Below are 15,391 nucleotides of genomic sequence, written 5' to 3' on the forward strand. Positions count from 1 at the left end.
ATACTGTTTTGTGTAAACACAGGTTGTCAAATATGACAATGCTGATTAAAAAACACCACAACAAAAGTCGTAGATGTAAATTTCATACATTGTGTTCCGCTTTTAACTTACAGTAACTTTATGTAAGAGTTACAGTAACTCTTATATAACTCTTTAAACTCAATATTCTTTATTAGTGCCACAATGTGCAAATACTAGAAACCTCTGCAATGTTCTTGGTGCTGTCAGGAAGTACAAGAACAGTTTATTCTCCCCTAGACTAACTATGCAAATTCAGAAGCCATAAAACATTGCACAGTTTTGTTGAAGTCAAGAGCTCAGGCAAGGACTGGCTACTAATGACATCCACAGTGTATTAATAGGTTTTGTAAGGGGACACTTACTTAGAGCTGAAAATTTCCTAATGAGAATTTTTTTTTACACGCAAAATTGGCCTTTGATTATCGAAGCCCACATTTGTCACTTTCACCTTTTTATCCAGTATAAAATGCCAGATCTGAGATTGCACGAATGCTTCAAAATTTTAAGGTCAGAGACCTCTAGTGCTGACACCCACCATATCCCACCACAAAATAAATTCTTATGCTGGTAGAAGGAGATTTTAATTGCTAATAATTTAGACTTTTCAGATATCAGTCACAAATATGATAGTATTTTTATAGACTAATAGATTCTTAAATCATTAAAGATCATTGTAGTCATCTGCTATGATGGGGAAAATGTATCCAGTGTAACTACAACATTGTTGCTGATGCAGAATTGAATTTTCTAAGTTTGAACATGATGTGACACCATCTTGAGAACAAGGTGATTCCTCAGGAAAAAGAGAAATCTATCTCTGTTGAGCAGTATAGTGTAGAAACTGTTATAACAAAAGGACAACAAATTCATTGAACTGCTGATAAATGACAGAGGTTCTTCCTGTGTTTGCAACTTTCATATTTTATTTTTATCACATTTTATGCTTAGGACTATATAGGTCCAAGATAATGCTAAAAAGACATGTCATTTTCATCTTTGGCTTTGGTTTCCCACCCTCACAGTGGAAAAAAAGTGATCGATTGTAACAGAAACAATGCTGTTAACAGTGCTATTTGCAAGAGAATATTTTCACTACTGCTACATTTGCTCATAGCATCTCTTCCAGTGATTTTGTTCTGTTGTGTTTTATAGGAAATAATCCTGGCTACTGTGATGATCCAGGAGTACCAGCTCATGGGTCTAGACTAGGGGATGAGTTCAAAATAAAAAGTCTGCTCCGTTTCTCATGTGAAATGGGTTATCAGCTGAGGGGATCTGCAGAACGAACATGCCTGTTTAACAGTTCCTGGTCCGGTATACAGCCTGTGTGTGAAGGTAGGTGTTGATACTATTGGCATTGTCGTGGTTTAAGACCAGCCACGCAGCTCGCTCTCTCACTCCACCCCCCTTCCTCCCCCCCACCTCCTGGAGGGATGGGGAGGATAATCAAAAGAATGTAGCTCCCACGGGTTGAGATAAGAACAGTCCAGTAACTAAGGTATAACACAAATCACTGCTGCTACCACCAATGATAATAATGATAAGGGAAATAACAAAGGAAGAGAGTACAACCGCTCACCACCCGCCGATTGATACCCAGCCTGATCCCAGCAGGGATCTAGCCCTTCTGGGTAACTCCCCCGGTTCAACATTCTGGGCGTGACATGCTGTGGTATGGAATACCTCTTTGGCTAGTTTGGGTCAGGTGTCCTGTCTCTGCTTCCTCCTGGCCTCCCCTCCTCCCTGGCAGAGCATAAGACTCAGAAAGTCCTTGGTCAGACTAAAAATTCCTTAGCAACAACTGAAAACATCAGTGTTATCAGCACTGTTCCCAGGCTGAAAGTCAAAAAATACAGCACTGCATCAGCTACTAGGAAGGAGAAAAATGACTGCTCCTGCTGAGCCCAGGACAGGCATTTGTGACACCATTGAATGGCATTTATTAATGGCATTCTATTCTTTAATTAAAAAGAAGTTCTATGCCAGAAATATGCTTTCAAATTGCTCCGCAGAAACTTGATATTAAAGAGTTTGCAAGCAGTTCATTTCTTGCGTGAAAACCTACATCCAAACCTACAAAGTTTTGGAATATATATTTAAGAGGAGGTTGTAATTAATTCTAGTTAAACAAATACTGAGCCTGAAAGTAGAGAACACATACATGAGTTAAATGTAAAATTAAACAAATGCATCTGATTGAAGATATGAAAATGGAGTGATAAGTAAAGCTGTCATCCGTCTTCTAACAATGAAATATTTTCATTTTCTCTATGTAATGTCTGTGTGTGAACAGATCATAAAATAATGTTGTATTCTTAACTAAGTATAAATTAATGTCTGTTTCTCCACATAAGTTAGACTATTTTTTTATGAGATACACTGTATGCTAGCTCTTTCAGATAAAATGTGACTGAGAAAGTTTCCAGAAATCACATTTTAGAATGAGATAAAAAATAAAAAAATGTGTACACTTTTTATGCACTGTCAGAATTAGAAAGCAGTAATGGAAGACCTTAGATTCAGTTTTAAAATTAATTCTTGTTTTCCAAGATCTTTGAAAAGCTACTTTGTCTAATTGATTGTAGTTGATGGATTCTGTAGTACCTGTTGTCTGCTATGCTGAATTATAAAATGTAAGTTAGGAAAAAATGGTTTGTTCATTATATTTTTTTCAGCTAGGAATTTTATCACAGTCTCCTCATCTAATAATTGTTCTTTTGCAGTATTCTTCAGCACAGACTACTCTTCTATCAGTGTAGGTATCACCATAAATGTATGAAAATGGCAGTGGGTATATGATCAGTATTTTCAGCAGGAAATTGAAGTTTTTCAATTTTCTGCCCTTGCATGAAGACATTAAGTATAGTAGGACAGCAGCACTCAGTGGCAAATAGCGGTGTTCGATGCTGCTCTTTTTCCTTTCTTTGTCTTTTTGCTTCTACCATCTGAATTCAGACAGAAAAAAAAAACAAACCAAAACACAAAGTCACAAAAAAAACACTTTCAGTTTTTCTCTTCTCCTTCAATTGTTTCCTGTTTACTATGAATAAGCATGAGATTAGGTGAAGAACACCTTTTCAACCCTATAAGTTCATGTTCCAAACTACTTAATTTTTCTCTTTCGTATTTGAAATTTTCACATTAAAAAAGTGAATGAGACTTCATTAAAACAATTAGGTATTACTCCAAATATCAGTAATACTCAGAGTAATTTTTAATTGGCAAATTGTGTTCATTTTAATTAATCCTATAATCTATAACCATTACATTATAAGCTTCTACATTATTACATTCTAACTATTATGCTGGAGGCCGTCCAGTTGGGATTTCTGGAGGACACCAAGATGAATAAAAAGTTCAGAAAAGTGTCCTTGCTGCAACAAAGGTTAATAGTATCCCATGCTGCCTTAGGAGGGAAGTGATCCTTCCCCTTTACTCAGCACTGGTGAGACAGCAGCTGGAGTGCTGCATCCAGTTTTGGCTGCCTCACTAGAGCTGTCTCACTAGAGAGACATGGACTTCCTGGAGACAGTTCAGCAAAGGGCTATTAAGTTGAAGAAGGAACTAAAGCATCTGTTCTGTGAAGAAAGGCTGAAAGAGGCTGTTGAGCCTAAGGAAGACAAAGCTCAGGGGAAATCCTATCAACATACAGGAATATCTGAAGTCAGGGTGCACAGAAGATGGCACCACAGGCTCTTTTCAGGACAGGACCAGAGGCAATGTGCACAGGAGATCTTAAATTCAGGAAATACTTTTTTACAGTGAGGATGACTGAGCAGTTGGCACAGGTTGCCCAGAGAGGTGGTGGAGTCTCCATCCTTGGAGACAATCAAAAGCCATCTGGATATACCAATCAAAAGCCATCTGGATAGACCTCCTAGCAGCCTTCCTGTATCTGAAGAGGGGCTATAGAGATACTGGGGATGGACCATTCATTAGGGACTGTAGTGACAGGACAAGGGTTAATGGGTTAAAACTTAAACAGGAGAAGTTTAGATTGGATATAAGGAAGAAATTCTTTACTGTTAGGATGGTGAGGCACTGGAATGGGTTGCCCAGGGAGGTTGTGAATGCTCCATCCCTGGCGGTGTTCAAGGCCAGGTTGGATGAAGCCTTGGGTGGCATGGTTTAGTGTGAGGTGTCCCTGCCCATGGCAGGCGGGTTGGAAGCAGATGATCTTAAGGTCCTTTCCAACCCTAACTGTTCTATGATTCTATATGTTCCTGGGCAACTAGCACTTGGTGGTCTTGCTTGTCCAGGTTACCTCCAGAGGTCCTTTCCAATCTCAGCCATTCTGTGATTCTTCCATTCTGTGAGTCACTTAAACAGGAAGATGTAATAAATTCAATTAAGGAAATATGAGGGAATTTAATCAGTAAAATAAGTATTATAAGTAGTTTAAGGATTATTTTATTGTCAGCTACTCTCAAATTACCATTTTGTCAAAAGTTGAGTATTTGCAGACTTGTTCTCTGAACATGAATTCTGTAAATCATTGCATCTAAGCTTTCTCAATGCAGCTCAGTGTTCCATCTTGACCAGTATCTGCACATGGTCTTTAACTTGGTTTATTCGTGTTAGCATAACAACATAGAATGGTTTGGGTTGGAAAGCATCTTGAAAGATAATCTAGTCCAACATCTCTGCCATGGACAGCAACATCTTCCAGTAGATAAGGCTGCTCAAAGCCCTACTCAACCTGAAAGATCACAATAAGGTCTCTTCAGAACCTTCTCTTCTCCAGACTGAACAGTCCCAACTCTCTCAGCCTTTCTTCAGACAGCTGTCTAGCCCTCTGATCATTTTTGTAGCCCTCCTCTGGACCCACTCCAACAGGTCTATGCCTTTCTTGTGCTGGGGGCCCTAGAGCTGGATGCAGTACTCCAGATAGGTTCTCACAAAAGTGGAGTAGAGGGGGGAAATCTTGACCCACGGACCATGCTTCTTTTTTTGCAGCTCAGGGTATAATGACAACTGGAATTCCTCCAGTTCTCTAAGGAGGAAGGAGCAGCAGAGACAAACTGCTGTGTAGTGACTGTAACTCCCCATCCTCTGTCCCTTGTACAGCACTTGGGCATATAGAGAAGCCTGATGTGATAGAATGAAGTTAACTCTGGGAAAGAGGGGAGGAAAGGTGTTGGTTTAATGTCTGTCTTTTTGTCCCTATCCAAGTTTAATTGGCAGTGAATTAAAGGAATTGTCCACAAGTAGCATCTGTTTTGCACTCAGTGGTAATTAGCAAGCATTTTCCCTGTCTTAATCTCAACCCGTGAGATTTGTCATCCTTCCTGCTGAGAAGGGGGCAATGAGTGACTGGCTGGGTAGGCATTTGGTTGTTAGCCAAGGCTAATCCACCATGATATTCCAAGCCATTAAGTTTAATCATACTTATATTCGATCATATTGTTGTATTAGACAAATCATTTCACTTCACAAGAAACTACACTTGTGCTGTGAGAAGAGTAGAAAGGAGTCAGCAGCTCTTGAAAGCTGTGCAAAAGACTGTTGAAATACGTCCTTCCAGTCTTAAAACCCACTTCATAACTCCATGGAAGACTGAAGGAAAGAGTTTAATTTAGATGCACTTTTCTTAATAAGTTTTGATTAACCGTATTAACCTCTTAACCTCCTGATAGTTTTATTTTAATTTATTCCTATGGAGTAGTCTGTCCATCAATGGAATGTTATTATATTTCTGCCAGTGACCTGTCTGCTAGCATGATCAAATAAAGATGCTTTACAGAAAAGTTGTTAGAAAAATTCAAAACAAACAAATACTTCTCAGATTGGCTGGTCCATTGGAAAAACAGTCAAACTACTAAACCCTCCCAGAAAAGCAACATGTAGTCAAAGTAAAATGCACGACTATCAAATTTTGGGTGTAAAAGGCTGAAACATAGTCATTGTCTTAATGTATAGCCACAGATGCTGAAAAGGTATGGAGGCCAATAACAGGATGTATGTACTTTTCTTGATTAAAAAAAGAAATTGTCAGGAAGATCATAGTTTACTGATTATGCATTTTTACAATTGAAAGAAGAGATACTAGAAGACAGGAATAAAACAGAAGAACATGCCCAAAGTCAAACAGAAGCAAGTCTGTCAGAAAGTCCTGATTGACCTTTTTTCTCTCCAGTGACTGTATTGGGAGGAATGGAACAAGCAGTGCAAACTATTTGAATTAGCAATAGAAGAAACAAAACAAATGAAAGTAAAGTGATCATATTAACAAAGAGAATAAAGATACTGATTCAAGAATACACATATTAAACTTTTTCTCACTAAACTTGATGTAGTTTTTTTAAAAAGATGGGCTATTGACCTACTTTTTTTTTTTAATTCTTTTTCCAGTTAGTCAGCTATCATGAAAATGCTGATATATTTTACCCTTTCCTTCACAGCTGTGTCTTGTGGGAACCCTGGCACCCCAGCCAATGGTATGATAATATACACGGATGGAATATTATTCTCCAGCTCAGTTATTTATGCCTGCTGGGAAGGTTACAAAACTTCAGGATTGACTACCAGGCATTGTACTGCTAATGGGACATGGACTGGCACTGCTCCAGACTGCACAGGTCAGAAATGCACTTTCTTCCTCTAAAGCTTTAAGGTAGTAAGCCTTCCTACTGAAAATGGTTATTTTGTTAGATAAAATAACACATTTCTTTACTGTTAGGGTGGTGAGGCACTGGAATGGGTTGCCCAGGGAAGTTGTGAATGCTACATCCCTGGTGGTGTTCAAGGCCAGGTTGGATGAAGCCTTGGATGGCATGGTTTAGTGTGAGGTGTCCCTGCCCATGGCAGGGGGGTTGGAACTGGATGATCTTAAGGTCCTTTCCAACCCTAACTATTCTATGATTCTTCCTCATTCCTCTCTTTTGTAATACATGAATATTTCATATATGTAAAGGTACACGCCCTTTGAAAAATACTAGATGTTTCCAGAACTTTTTTAAGGTGGATACATAGGTATCCAACTTTTTGTATTTATTTATCTTATGAATATCAACATTGAAGTATAGCATTATTCCGAGAATAGGTGTTCCTCTAGAGTTTCCTTTAGCCTAGGATCACATTGCACTGTCAACATTAAGCATAATGTGACAGATCCCACTATGGAGGGAGAAAAAATTCTTGTCAGAACTACCACTAGCATAACAGTCTGAAGTAGACCATGGTAGGTACTGTGTTTAAAAAGGTACTGTGTTTAAAAAACATAATATTTGGCCCATACTATTGAAATGCCTCAAAAATAATAATTTTTAACTAAGAATTAAAGATTATGGGTTTAATTTTGTGACAAACATATTGATCAAAATTTTTCTTTTGTGCACTACAAAAAAAGGACATTAGCTATATGTAGTCCAGTGTTTCATTCCATGTTTATTGAAAAAATCCTACCTTTTTTTCTTTTCCTCGCTAGTGATCAGCTGTGGAGATCCAGGTGGATTAGCAAATGGAATTCAGTTTGGAAATGATTTTACCTTTAATAAGACAGTCAGCTATCAGTGCAATCCAGGATACTTGATGGAGCCTGCCAGTTCGTCTGCTATGCGTTGTATAAAAGATAGCACTTGGAACCAGAGTAAACCAATTTGCAAAGGTGTGTTTGAACTTAATAGGTTTACAAATACTGTTTTGTATTTTTATAGTTTTGTATATAGGTATATATGTACGTATATAGTATATATGTGAAATTCACTAATCAGTGTCTTAATTTATAAAAAGTTGTCAAAATATTTTCTGGGACAATTAATATACAAATGTAATAAAACATTTAGATAAGTATTTCTGTAAAGATTGTATTTATTTTGCACATATGCTGTACTATAATATTAGTTAGAATAGCAACATTAATGACTACTAGAATGAAATCAGTCTTAAATGAAGATTATCACAATACTCAGTTTGAAACACTAGGAGGGACCTTTTATCTTGGATTAGATGGCCAAAATTCTGTAAAGTAATCCTTTACAGAATTTTGTAGAAGCCAGATTTTCTGTAAAAGATTCCCTTGTTGCAGTAGTGCAGTCATAATAAATAGCCAAAAAGATGCTTCACAAATAGCTAATTAGAAGTGGCAACATAAAGGTCATAGGGGGCATGAGGCTGAAAGGCAAATAAGGCAGTCTGGTGAAAATTGTTAGCACTACTAGAGCAGCTGAGGGAGTAAATTTAACAGCCTAGGGTTTCTGCTTGTAAAAGGCCTAGACTGCCAACATATCTAGCACTGCTCTAAGTGATGTCTAAGTCTAGCCTACTAATTACATTTTGGCATCTGTATTTGACTGACCACATTTTCTGTTGTAAAAATAAATGTCTGAGTGATTTTATGGATGTGATTTTTGTTGAAGGAACTGATGTGTAAATATAAACTTGGTCATTCCAGTTTTCATCATTCTGGGCACTCTTTCAGAAGCTGGAAAGCATCAAATATTTTTAAAGAGTCACAGCCACTGACTACCAAAACGTCAGTGTCTATTGTGTGCTGAAAACCTTAGAAAATGAGTAGGTGAATTTAAAAAAGCCATATTAAGGACTTTAAAAAGTGCTGCAAAATTAGTTCAAAATAAAATCCAAGTTTTAGAATTCTATAATTTAGAATTATAGAATCATAGAAACATATTTATTTAAAGAAATCTTATTTATTGAAAAAAAAAAAATTACTTAGCTCAGTAGCCTGTTGCCAGTAATAATCAGTAATGAATATGTAGTGAAGAGATTCAGAGCTAGGTAAGCTATATACTCTTCTGGCTTCCAGCAACCTAGAGCTCATGGTCTTCCTGAACCTAGAGGTTGTATTTTTGTATTTCAGTTGGTTTTCTGCCTATTACAGGCTGCTTTGTCAGCACAGGAATGCTTTGTTGGAACTGTACAGTATTAAATTTTTTTGTCTTTTTATTTTTAAAAATATGAGTAGATATTATGTTGCGTTCTCCAAAACCCTATAAAGTCTTGAAATTGTTACTTCTCTTTTTTGTGACATAGCTATTACCTGTGGCCCCCCTCCACCAGTACTCTATGGGAAAGTGGAAGGATCTGATTATCGCTGGGGTGCCAGTGTGAGTTACAGCTGTGCAGAAGGCTATCAGCTATCTAACACAGCTATTCTCTCCTGTGAGGGTCGAGGAGTTTGGCGCGGAGACATCCCACAATGTTTGCGTAAGTTTTCAGGCTACAGTTGTGTTGGGCTTCACCAAAGCTACAATCAGTTGCCTCAGCCTATAGTGAGTTTCTCAAAGTATAAAAAGGACTCAGCTAGATCAGGTAATTCTCCCTGCTTTTTCCAAAAAGCATATGTTATTATTATGTTGTTGACATTGTTATGAAATTGAGTGGCTGTGCCCATTTAAGGTTATGGTCTTCTTCCTTTCCCCAAAGTCTCCTCCATCCCTTATTGCCCAGTTGGACCCATCACCATTTATTTGCTTTACTGATAATCTTTCTGAATGTTCTGAATTTGACTTGTGGTGAGCATGATTAAATTTTTTCCTTAGACTTTTTCTTTCTTCCCTGTTCCCATTTCCATTAACAGGCGAAAACAAGGATCCTAACCCTTAAGCTCATAGCCTTGATCTTCTTTTTAAATTATTCTTTTCTTATCTGAAGGCAACTCCATACCCTCATATCTTGTTTGTATTTGTTTTTCAGCTTCTTCTAAATCTGCCAAATCACCTTTTTCAATGTTTGAAATCTTGTCAGGACTCTGACAAACATTTTTTGTTTCTCTTAATTAGGGCAAAAATTTCCAACCTATTCATCTGAGGGTGACTGACATGAGAACTGGAATCACTTTGAAGCATTACAATATAGCATTGTCTGATTTTTAAAATTACTTTGTCATCCAAGTATAATCAGCATTTAAGTGTCTCAATTAAAAGGTCTATTTTGCCAGGTTAAATTTTATGCTTATAATAACAGTATCAGTTAATTTTAAAATTCTGTCAAGAATTTATCTGAGCTACAGCTACAGTCCTACACAGATAAATGAACATAGCATTTGCACTTTTCACTATGCCTGACTTGTACATAAAACAATACTTCAGTTGAAGCATGTGCATTCCTTAATAAAATTCCCCCCCCCCCCCTTTTTTTTTATTTATTAGCTGTGTTTTGTGGTGATCCTGGTACTCCAGCAGAAGGACGTCTCAGTGGAAAAAGTTTCACCTACAGATCTGAAGTTAGCTTTCAGTGCAGATCCCCTTTTATTCTAATAGGCTCTTCAAGAAGATTCTGTCAAGCAGATGGTACCTGGAGTGGAATTCAGCCAACATGCATTGGTAATAACTAGCACTACTTTTGCTGTTTCTACTGAGAATATTCTTGATAAAGTATTACAGTAGCATAAATGTAGCAGTTAGCTTTCCAAATATAGAAAATGTGTATGTAATACGAAAAGAACTAGATAAATAATGTTATATTTTGAGTATAAAAATTTCATTATAAACACAGTCCCAGATGAATTAATTCATAATTTTACATGATTGCTTGTCTGCTGGGAATGCAAAATGTCAATAAGTGCAAGCACATAAATTTGTTCCATGTATTTTTAGAATATTTTAGATACACAGAAGACTTTGGCAGATTAAAGACCAGATTCTGCCACTGAAGAGTTACAGGCATTTGTCAGAACCAATCCTAAATAAAAAAATTTTGGAGTTTGTGAAAGTGGTTTTTAAAAGCGTGCAGGGTCTGATCTTTCAAAATTCTGATAAACTGCCAAGTACTATCAGTTTCTCATTGACTTTTAGCATGTTGTATAAGCAGACTAACAGGGAGAAATGCTGGACACTTGTAACTTCCACTGACATCATCATTTGCTTCATGTTATTTTGGTGTCAGAATAGAAAAACTGTCTTTGATATTTCTAAACAAACACATTTAGATCTGGATTGTGACCCATTTATATATTTTGCTGTGGCTGAGTTATTGGCTTTGTGGAAGAGCTGGGGTGGGCACACTGAGAAAAGTAAGGAAGTGTGATTATTTGAAGCAGCCTGTGTTTGTAATTTAAGACGTTTACACTCAACATAATTCTTTCATAATGAATTCAAAACTCCTTCTGCCCATAGTTTTTTATAAACTGGGCAATCCATCTTGCATCTCTGTTTTGTAACAGGAGCAAGGAGGTTTACAAAAGCTAAATCTCAGGTCTATTGTAAAGAATCAAGTTTGAAAATGCCATAATGACATTTAGATTTACATTTTATATAGCATGCTGTAGAAATACACAGAAAATACTTCATTGAAGACATAAGTTTTTTCTGTTATGATATATTTTTATATTACCCTAAAAGTAAAATATTAGATCATCTAAAATATTTACAGGCAATATTGTTAAGCAATTTGAAAGTTAAGATCAGTGAACAATATCTACAACTATGCCTTGAAGTGCCATATGATCAGACGGTGGCAAGCTTTTCTATTTCTGGATAATGAGGATTTCCTTAAAATAGGCCCTAGTTGCATTCTTCATAATGCAGTGTGAGCACAAATGCAGACTTGGTTCCCAAAAGGCAATCACATAGTATAGAAAGATCCATTGGTAGACAGAGTGCTGTCTACCTGGTGTATATGACTGAGCAACCCCAAAGTGAATATGCTATTAGATTATGGACATTGCTGGATCAAAATTAATTTTGGGCTACCTTAAATTAAACTTATGAAATGCATTGACAGATAATCAGTTATATTCTGTTGGAGTACCTTTTTAGTGGTGGGACTGACTGTCTTTTCACTCTGAAGCAACAACTGAGGTAGTAACCCGTTTGAAACTTTTTTTTTGATGACATAGAAAAAAAAATCAAAAATTCAAATATTTTACTTGCTACAAGACATCAGGTTAGATTTGGGTTTGGGTTTTGAGAGGTTTTTGTGGTTTTTTTAGAAATCTAATTTAATCGTTAAGCTTTTCTTTGAGAAAGAGGAGAATACTATTTCCCTATATGTTCAATCTGCATTGTGAATAGTGGGATATGCTGCATATACAAAAGGTTTTAAAAATATAAGCTTAGCAAAAATTAATGCAGTCCTAACTCTAAAGGCTACACTGCCAAAGATACTTGCAAAAATGCCTTAAAATAATGGCAGTATTCTGAAACAAAGTACTGTGACCTGTCTTGGTAACTTAATTGGAAATACAACATATTCCATTAAAAATTCAGTTCTTGTCATCGCTAGGCATTGAGGAAATTACTTAATCTTTGCCAAAAGTTTTATTCTTTCCATACCATAATAACATCTGTTATGTTTTACATTTCACATTAGATCCAGCTCACAATACGTGTTCAGACCCAGGTACTCCACATTTTGGAATACAAAACAGTTCCAGAGGTTATGAGGTAATTCTTTCTTTTATTTATTAGCTTTCTAAAATGAAGATGCATTTAATAATTACAAATATATTATCTGTAGGCTTAAATGTCTGATGTAAACCTTAGGAAATTTTCACACCTTTTTAATAAAAATTCATGCTTCATTCCAGGTTGTTTTTGGTTTTTTTTTAACTATGCAGCTTAAAGAAAGAACTTGCAACTTTGCAATATATCATGTATTCAGTTCTTCAGGAGACTTAAGCAGGGAGGGCAATTTATAAATTGAAAACCTAGTATGATATGACATAATTACTTTGATTTATGATCTTAATTCTTTCATACATTGATGAATAGTCAGTAAATACCTAACAACCAAAGACCTGCCTGATCCAAAGGCCATGTAGCCCTTGACAAAAAATTTAGCAAATGGCTTTACTAAATTAGCAATTCATGTTACATTTTATTCAGTCAGAAAAAAAATAAAATTATTCTATGCATTGGGTCCAGGTTCTGTTTGATGAATGCCCTTTCTATAATTTCCAAATTCCTCACAGGTTATTAGTTTATGAAGTGACAGAAAAGTGACAGGAAATAAAAGTAGATGCAACAATTACCAATCCACAGTCATTATATGGATTAATTAACCTCATGTGGATAGATTCTTCAGGTAGAAATATTTGTGATTGGATTGCAAAATATTTTCTGTTCGGGTTTCCTGCTCATTTCTAAACCTAAGGCAGCATACTATTGCGATCAAGTTAGTAGAACTGTTTTTCAAAAAGTCCTTTATGTAAGCTCCTCTGGTTATTGGTACCCTCCCTCACCTGTAGTTGTGCTGTCTGTCATTGCTGTAGCTGTCAGCTTTGATCTTCTGCTCCTGCCTGGCTTGAAGATGCTAAGGCACTTCTTCCCTCACCACATTTTGTGGTCTCATCCTTAAAGTGTTTTTTTTTCTAGTAATGGGTACAGTTGCCTTTCTGTCTGTTGTCTCATCTTCACACTGTACCTGTCCGCATCACTTCAACTCTAATCTTTGCACCTAGTTTGAATAGGGATTTGTTGAGATTTTTTTATTAATTCTTTGGCTCTTCTATCTGCACCACAAGTTTTCTTTAATACCAGAGCTGTGTTGGCAAATTCACTGTACTAGTGTCTGTATAACATAAAGGCTAACTTTCTCATTCACCTGTAAAGGCAGTAGTATGTCTTCATCTGTTCCATATTTAGTCTTTCTCAGGTGCATGCTTTCAGTCTCAGAACACTCTCTGGTACAATAAGATGTAGTCATCTCTCCAGTTACTACTGAAGTAGGTTTTGGGGATTTTTTGCCTTATGTGATTAGTGGGTCTTCCTGTTTCTATGACCTAGCCAAGTTTCTATAAATCAACTTTTAACAGTCTTCCCTCATTACAGAAAGGTGTGATGACAGGCAGCAGGCCTTTGAAGGGGTTTTTCCCCTATGTACCAGCATCCTGTCTTGCCCCATTAATTTGTGCCTTTTATGCTTCACTGGGCTGTGACTGTTACAAATGGCTTCAATGTTTTGCTTTCAACTATTATACAAAGAGTGCACTGCTTTTATTTTTACTTTTACCTGTAAAATGAGAAATATAACTCAGTAACTACCTTGAACCTAGACATAATTATTTTTCTCTTGGTCTTTTGGATCAGTAAGGAAAGATTTGCAGCTCATCATTACTTACTTATATAAGAATTGGCTATTTCACAAGAAGCAAGATGACTTAGAGTCAAGACCAGCTACACTTTGTGCTCAGCTCTGTTACAGACATGCTGTGTGTCCTTAGCAAGATAGAGAGATTAATACATTTTTAAAAAGTTACAAAGAGATAAGTCTACAAAGCCATCTCAGTAATATGACCTTTAAAAATACCAGTGAATTTCCCAAGCTACTTCAGGAAGAACTGGTGTTGCATTCACTGAGCATCTATCATGATGATAACCTGTTTTTATGTAACTGAGAATATATTTAATGGGTAACCACTTTTGAAGATAGCTTCCTGGTTTTAATGTCCATGGAAGTCCTACTATGGCATTTGGAGTGTAAAGCTATCTGCATTTATATATGTGCAAGCTATTCTACTAAAATGCATTGATCACTTGCAACTTACTTGCATTTGTCCATGTGATATTACTTTATTAATAAGTTGTATTTCAAATAATATTAATTTTGTAATTTTTTAATTATTTCATCCAATCATATTTATTGCTAAGATGTTTGATCCAAATCCAAAGCAATCTTTACTGGTCAGCCCTGCATGCTTAAATGTGTAGTTGTATTCTGGTTACTTTTGTCAATACTATCAATAAATCCATTCTGCTAGAACTTGCCACACAACCTCTATTCTATTATGAACAATCTTCATCTCATGCAATTTTCTATCCAGTTTTCATACTTTTTTATTCTCAGTGAAAGTCTAAAGAGAGTTTTCTCAGTTATATTACATTTTATTCTTAGATAGGTATCGCAGTTGAACATAGGAAGGCCTTCCATAACAACATCACTCTGCTAGTTGAACATTTTAAGAAAAACTTTTAAAAGTTTATAGTAACAAACGCACTGTAAGTCTGGAGTTTTCTCTGGCAAATTCATTCATAGATTGACCAGTTCTTTGTAGTTTTTTCTTCTTGTTAAAACCCATGTTTAGTTGACACACACAACGAGAAACCTTTGAACCAGACTTTATGGACAAGTTCTATTGAAGTGTATGCAGTGATGTGCAATAGAAAGAGACATCTATGTCCTTTAGTTTGCTTCTGTCACACTGGTAAACAAATAAGCTGAAGTGTCTGAAGAGCCCTTTTCCATGTGCACAGCCTTGTTAATATTTTTCAACTTACTCCTTTAAAATAATGTTATAAAAGATCAATTGCTCAAACTTTTCATCACCAAAAAAAAAAAAAAGAAAAATGTTTAACTCCAGAAACTGTAAAAAGGGGACATCTTTATTCAAAAAAATGTCTAGTAGCATATCACTGTCTTGATATTTAACTACACATGATGGATGCCTCTTTCTTCTGATATTCTGTTTTGA

The 15,391-nt window shown here is 36.2% G+C and overlaps 1 protein-coding gene across 2 annotated transcripts in view; it reads left to right on the top strand.

Annotated features, from left to right (window-relative positions):
- The window catches only part of CSMD1 (CUB and Sushi multiple domains 1), a 1,153,012-nt gene that overhangs the window by 1,116,017 nt on the left and 21,604 nt on the right, over positions 1 to 15,391 (top strand). For both annotated transcript variants that reach the window (XM_062626215.1, XM_062626216.1), the window contains exons 57-62: positions 1,174 to 1,356; positions 6,423 to 6,599; positions 7,448 to 7,627; positions 9,013 to 9,186; positions 10,131 to 10,304; positions 12,292 to 12,365. In XM_062626215.1, the coding sequence (XP_062482199.1) occupies positions 1,174 to 1,356; positions 6,423 to 6,599; positions 7,448 to 7,627; positions 9,013 to 9,186; positions 10,131 to 10,304; positions 12,292 to 12,365 (962 nt within the window). The remainder of the gene's footprint in view (positions 1 to 1,173; positions 1,357 to 6,422; positions 6,600 to 7,447; positions 7,628 to 9,012; positions 9,187 to 10,130; positions 10,305 to 12,291; positions 12,366 to 15,391) is intronic.

Source organism: Pezoporus occidentalis, unplaced genomic scaffold (assembly GCF_034315485.1).
Source record: "Pezoporus occidentalis ecotype Australia unplaced genomic scaffold, CSIRO_AGI_Poc_V1 ctg29, whole genome shotgun sequence".
In the NCBI taxonomy this organism is placed as follows: Eukaryota; Metazoa; Chordata; class Aves; order Psittaciformes; family Psittacidae; genus Pezoporus; species Pezoporus occidentalis.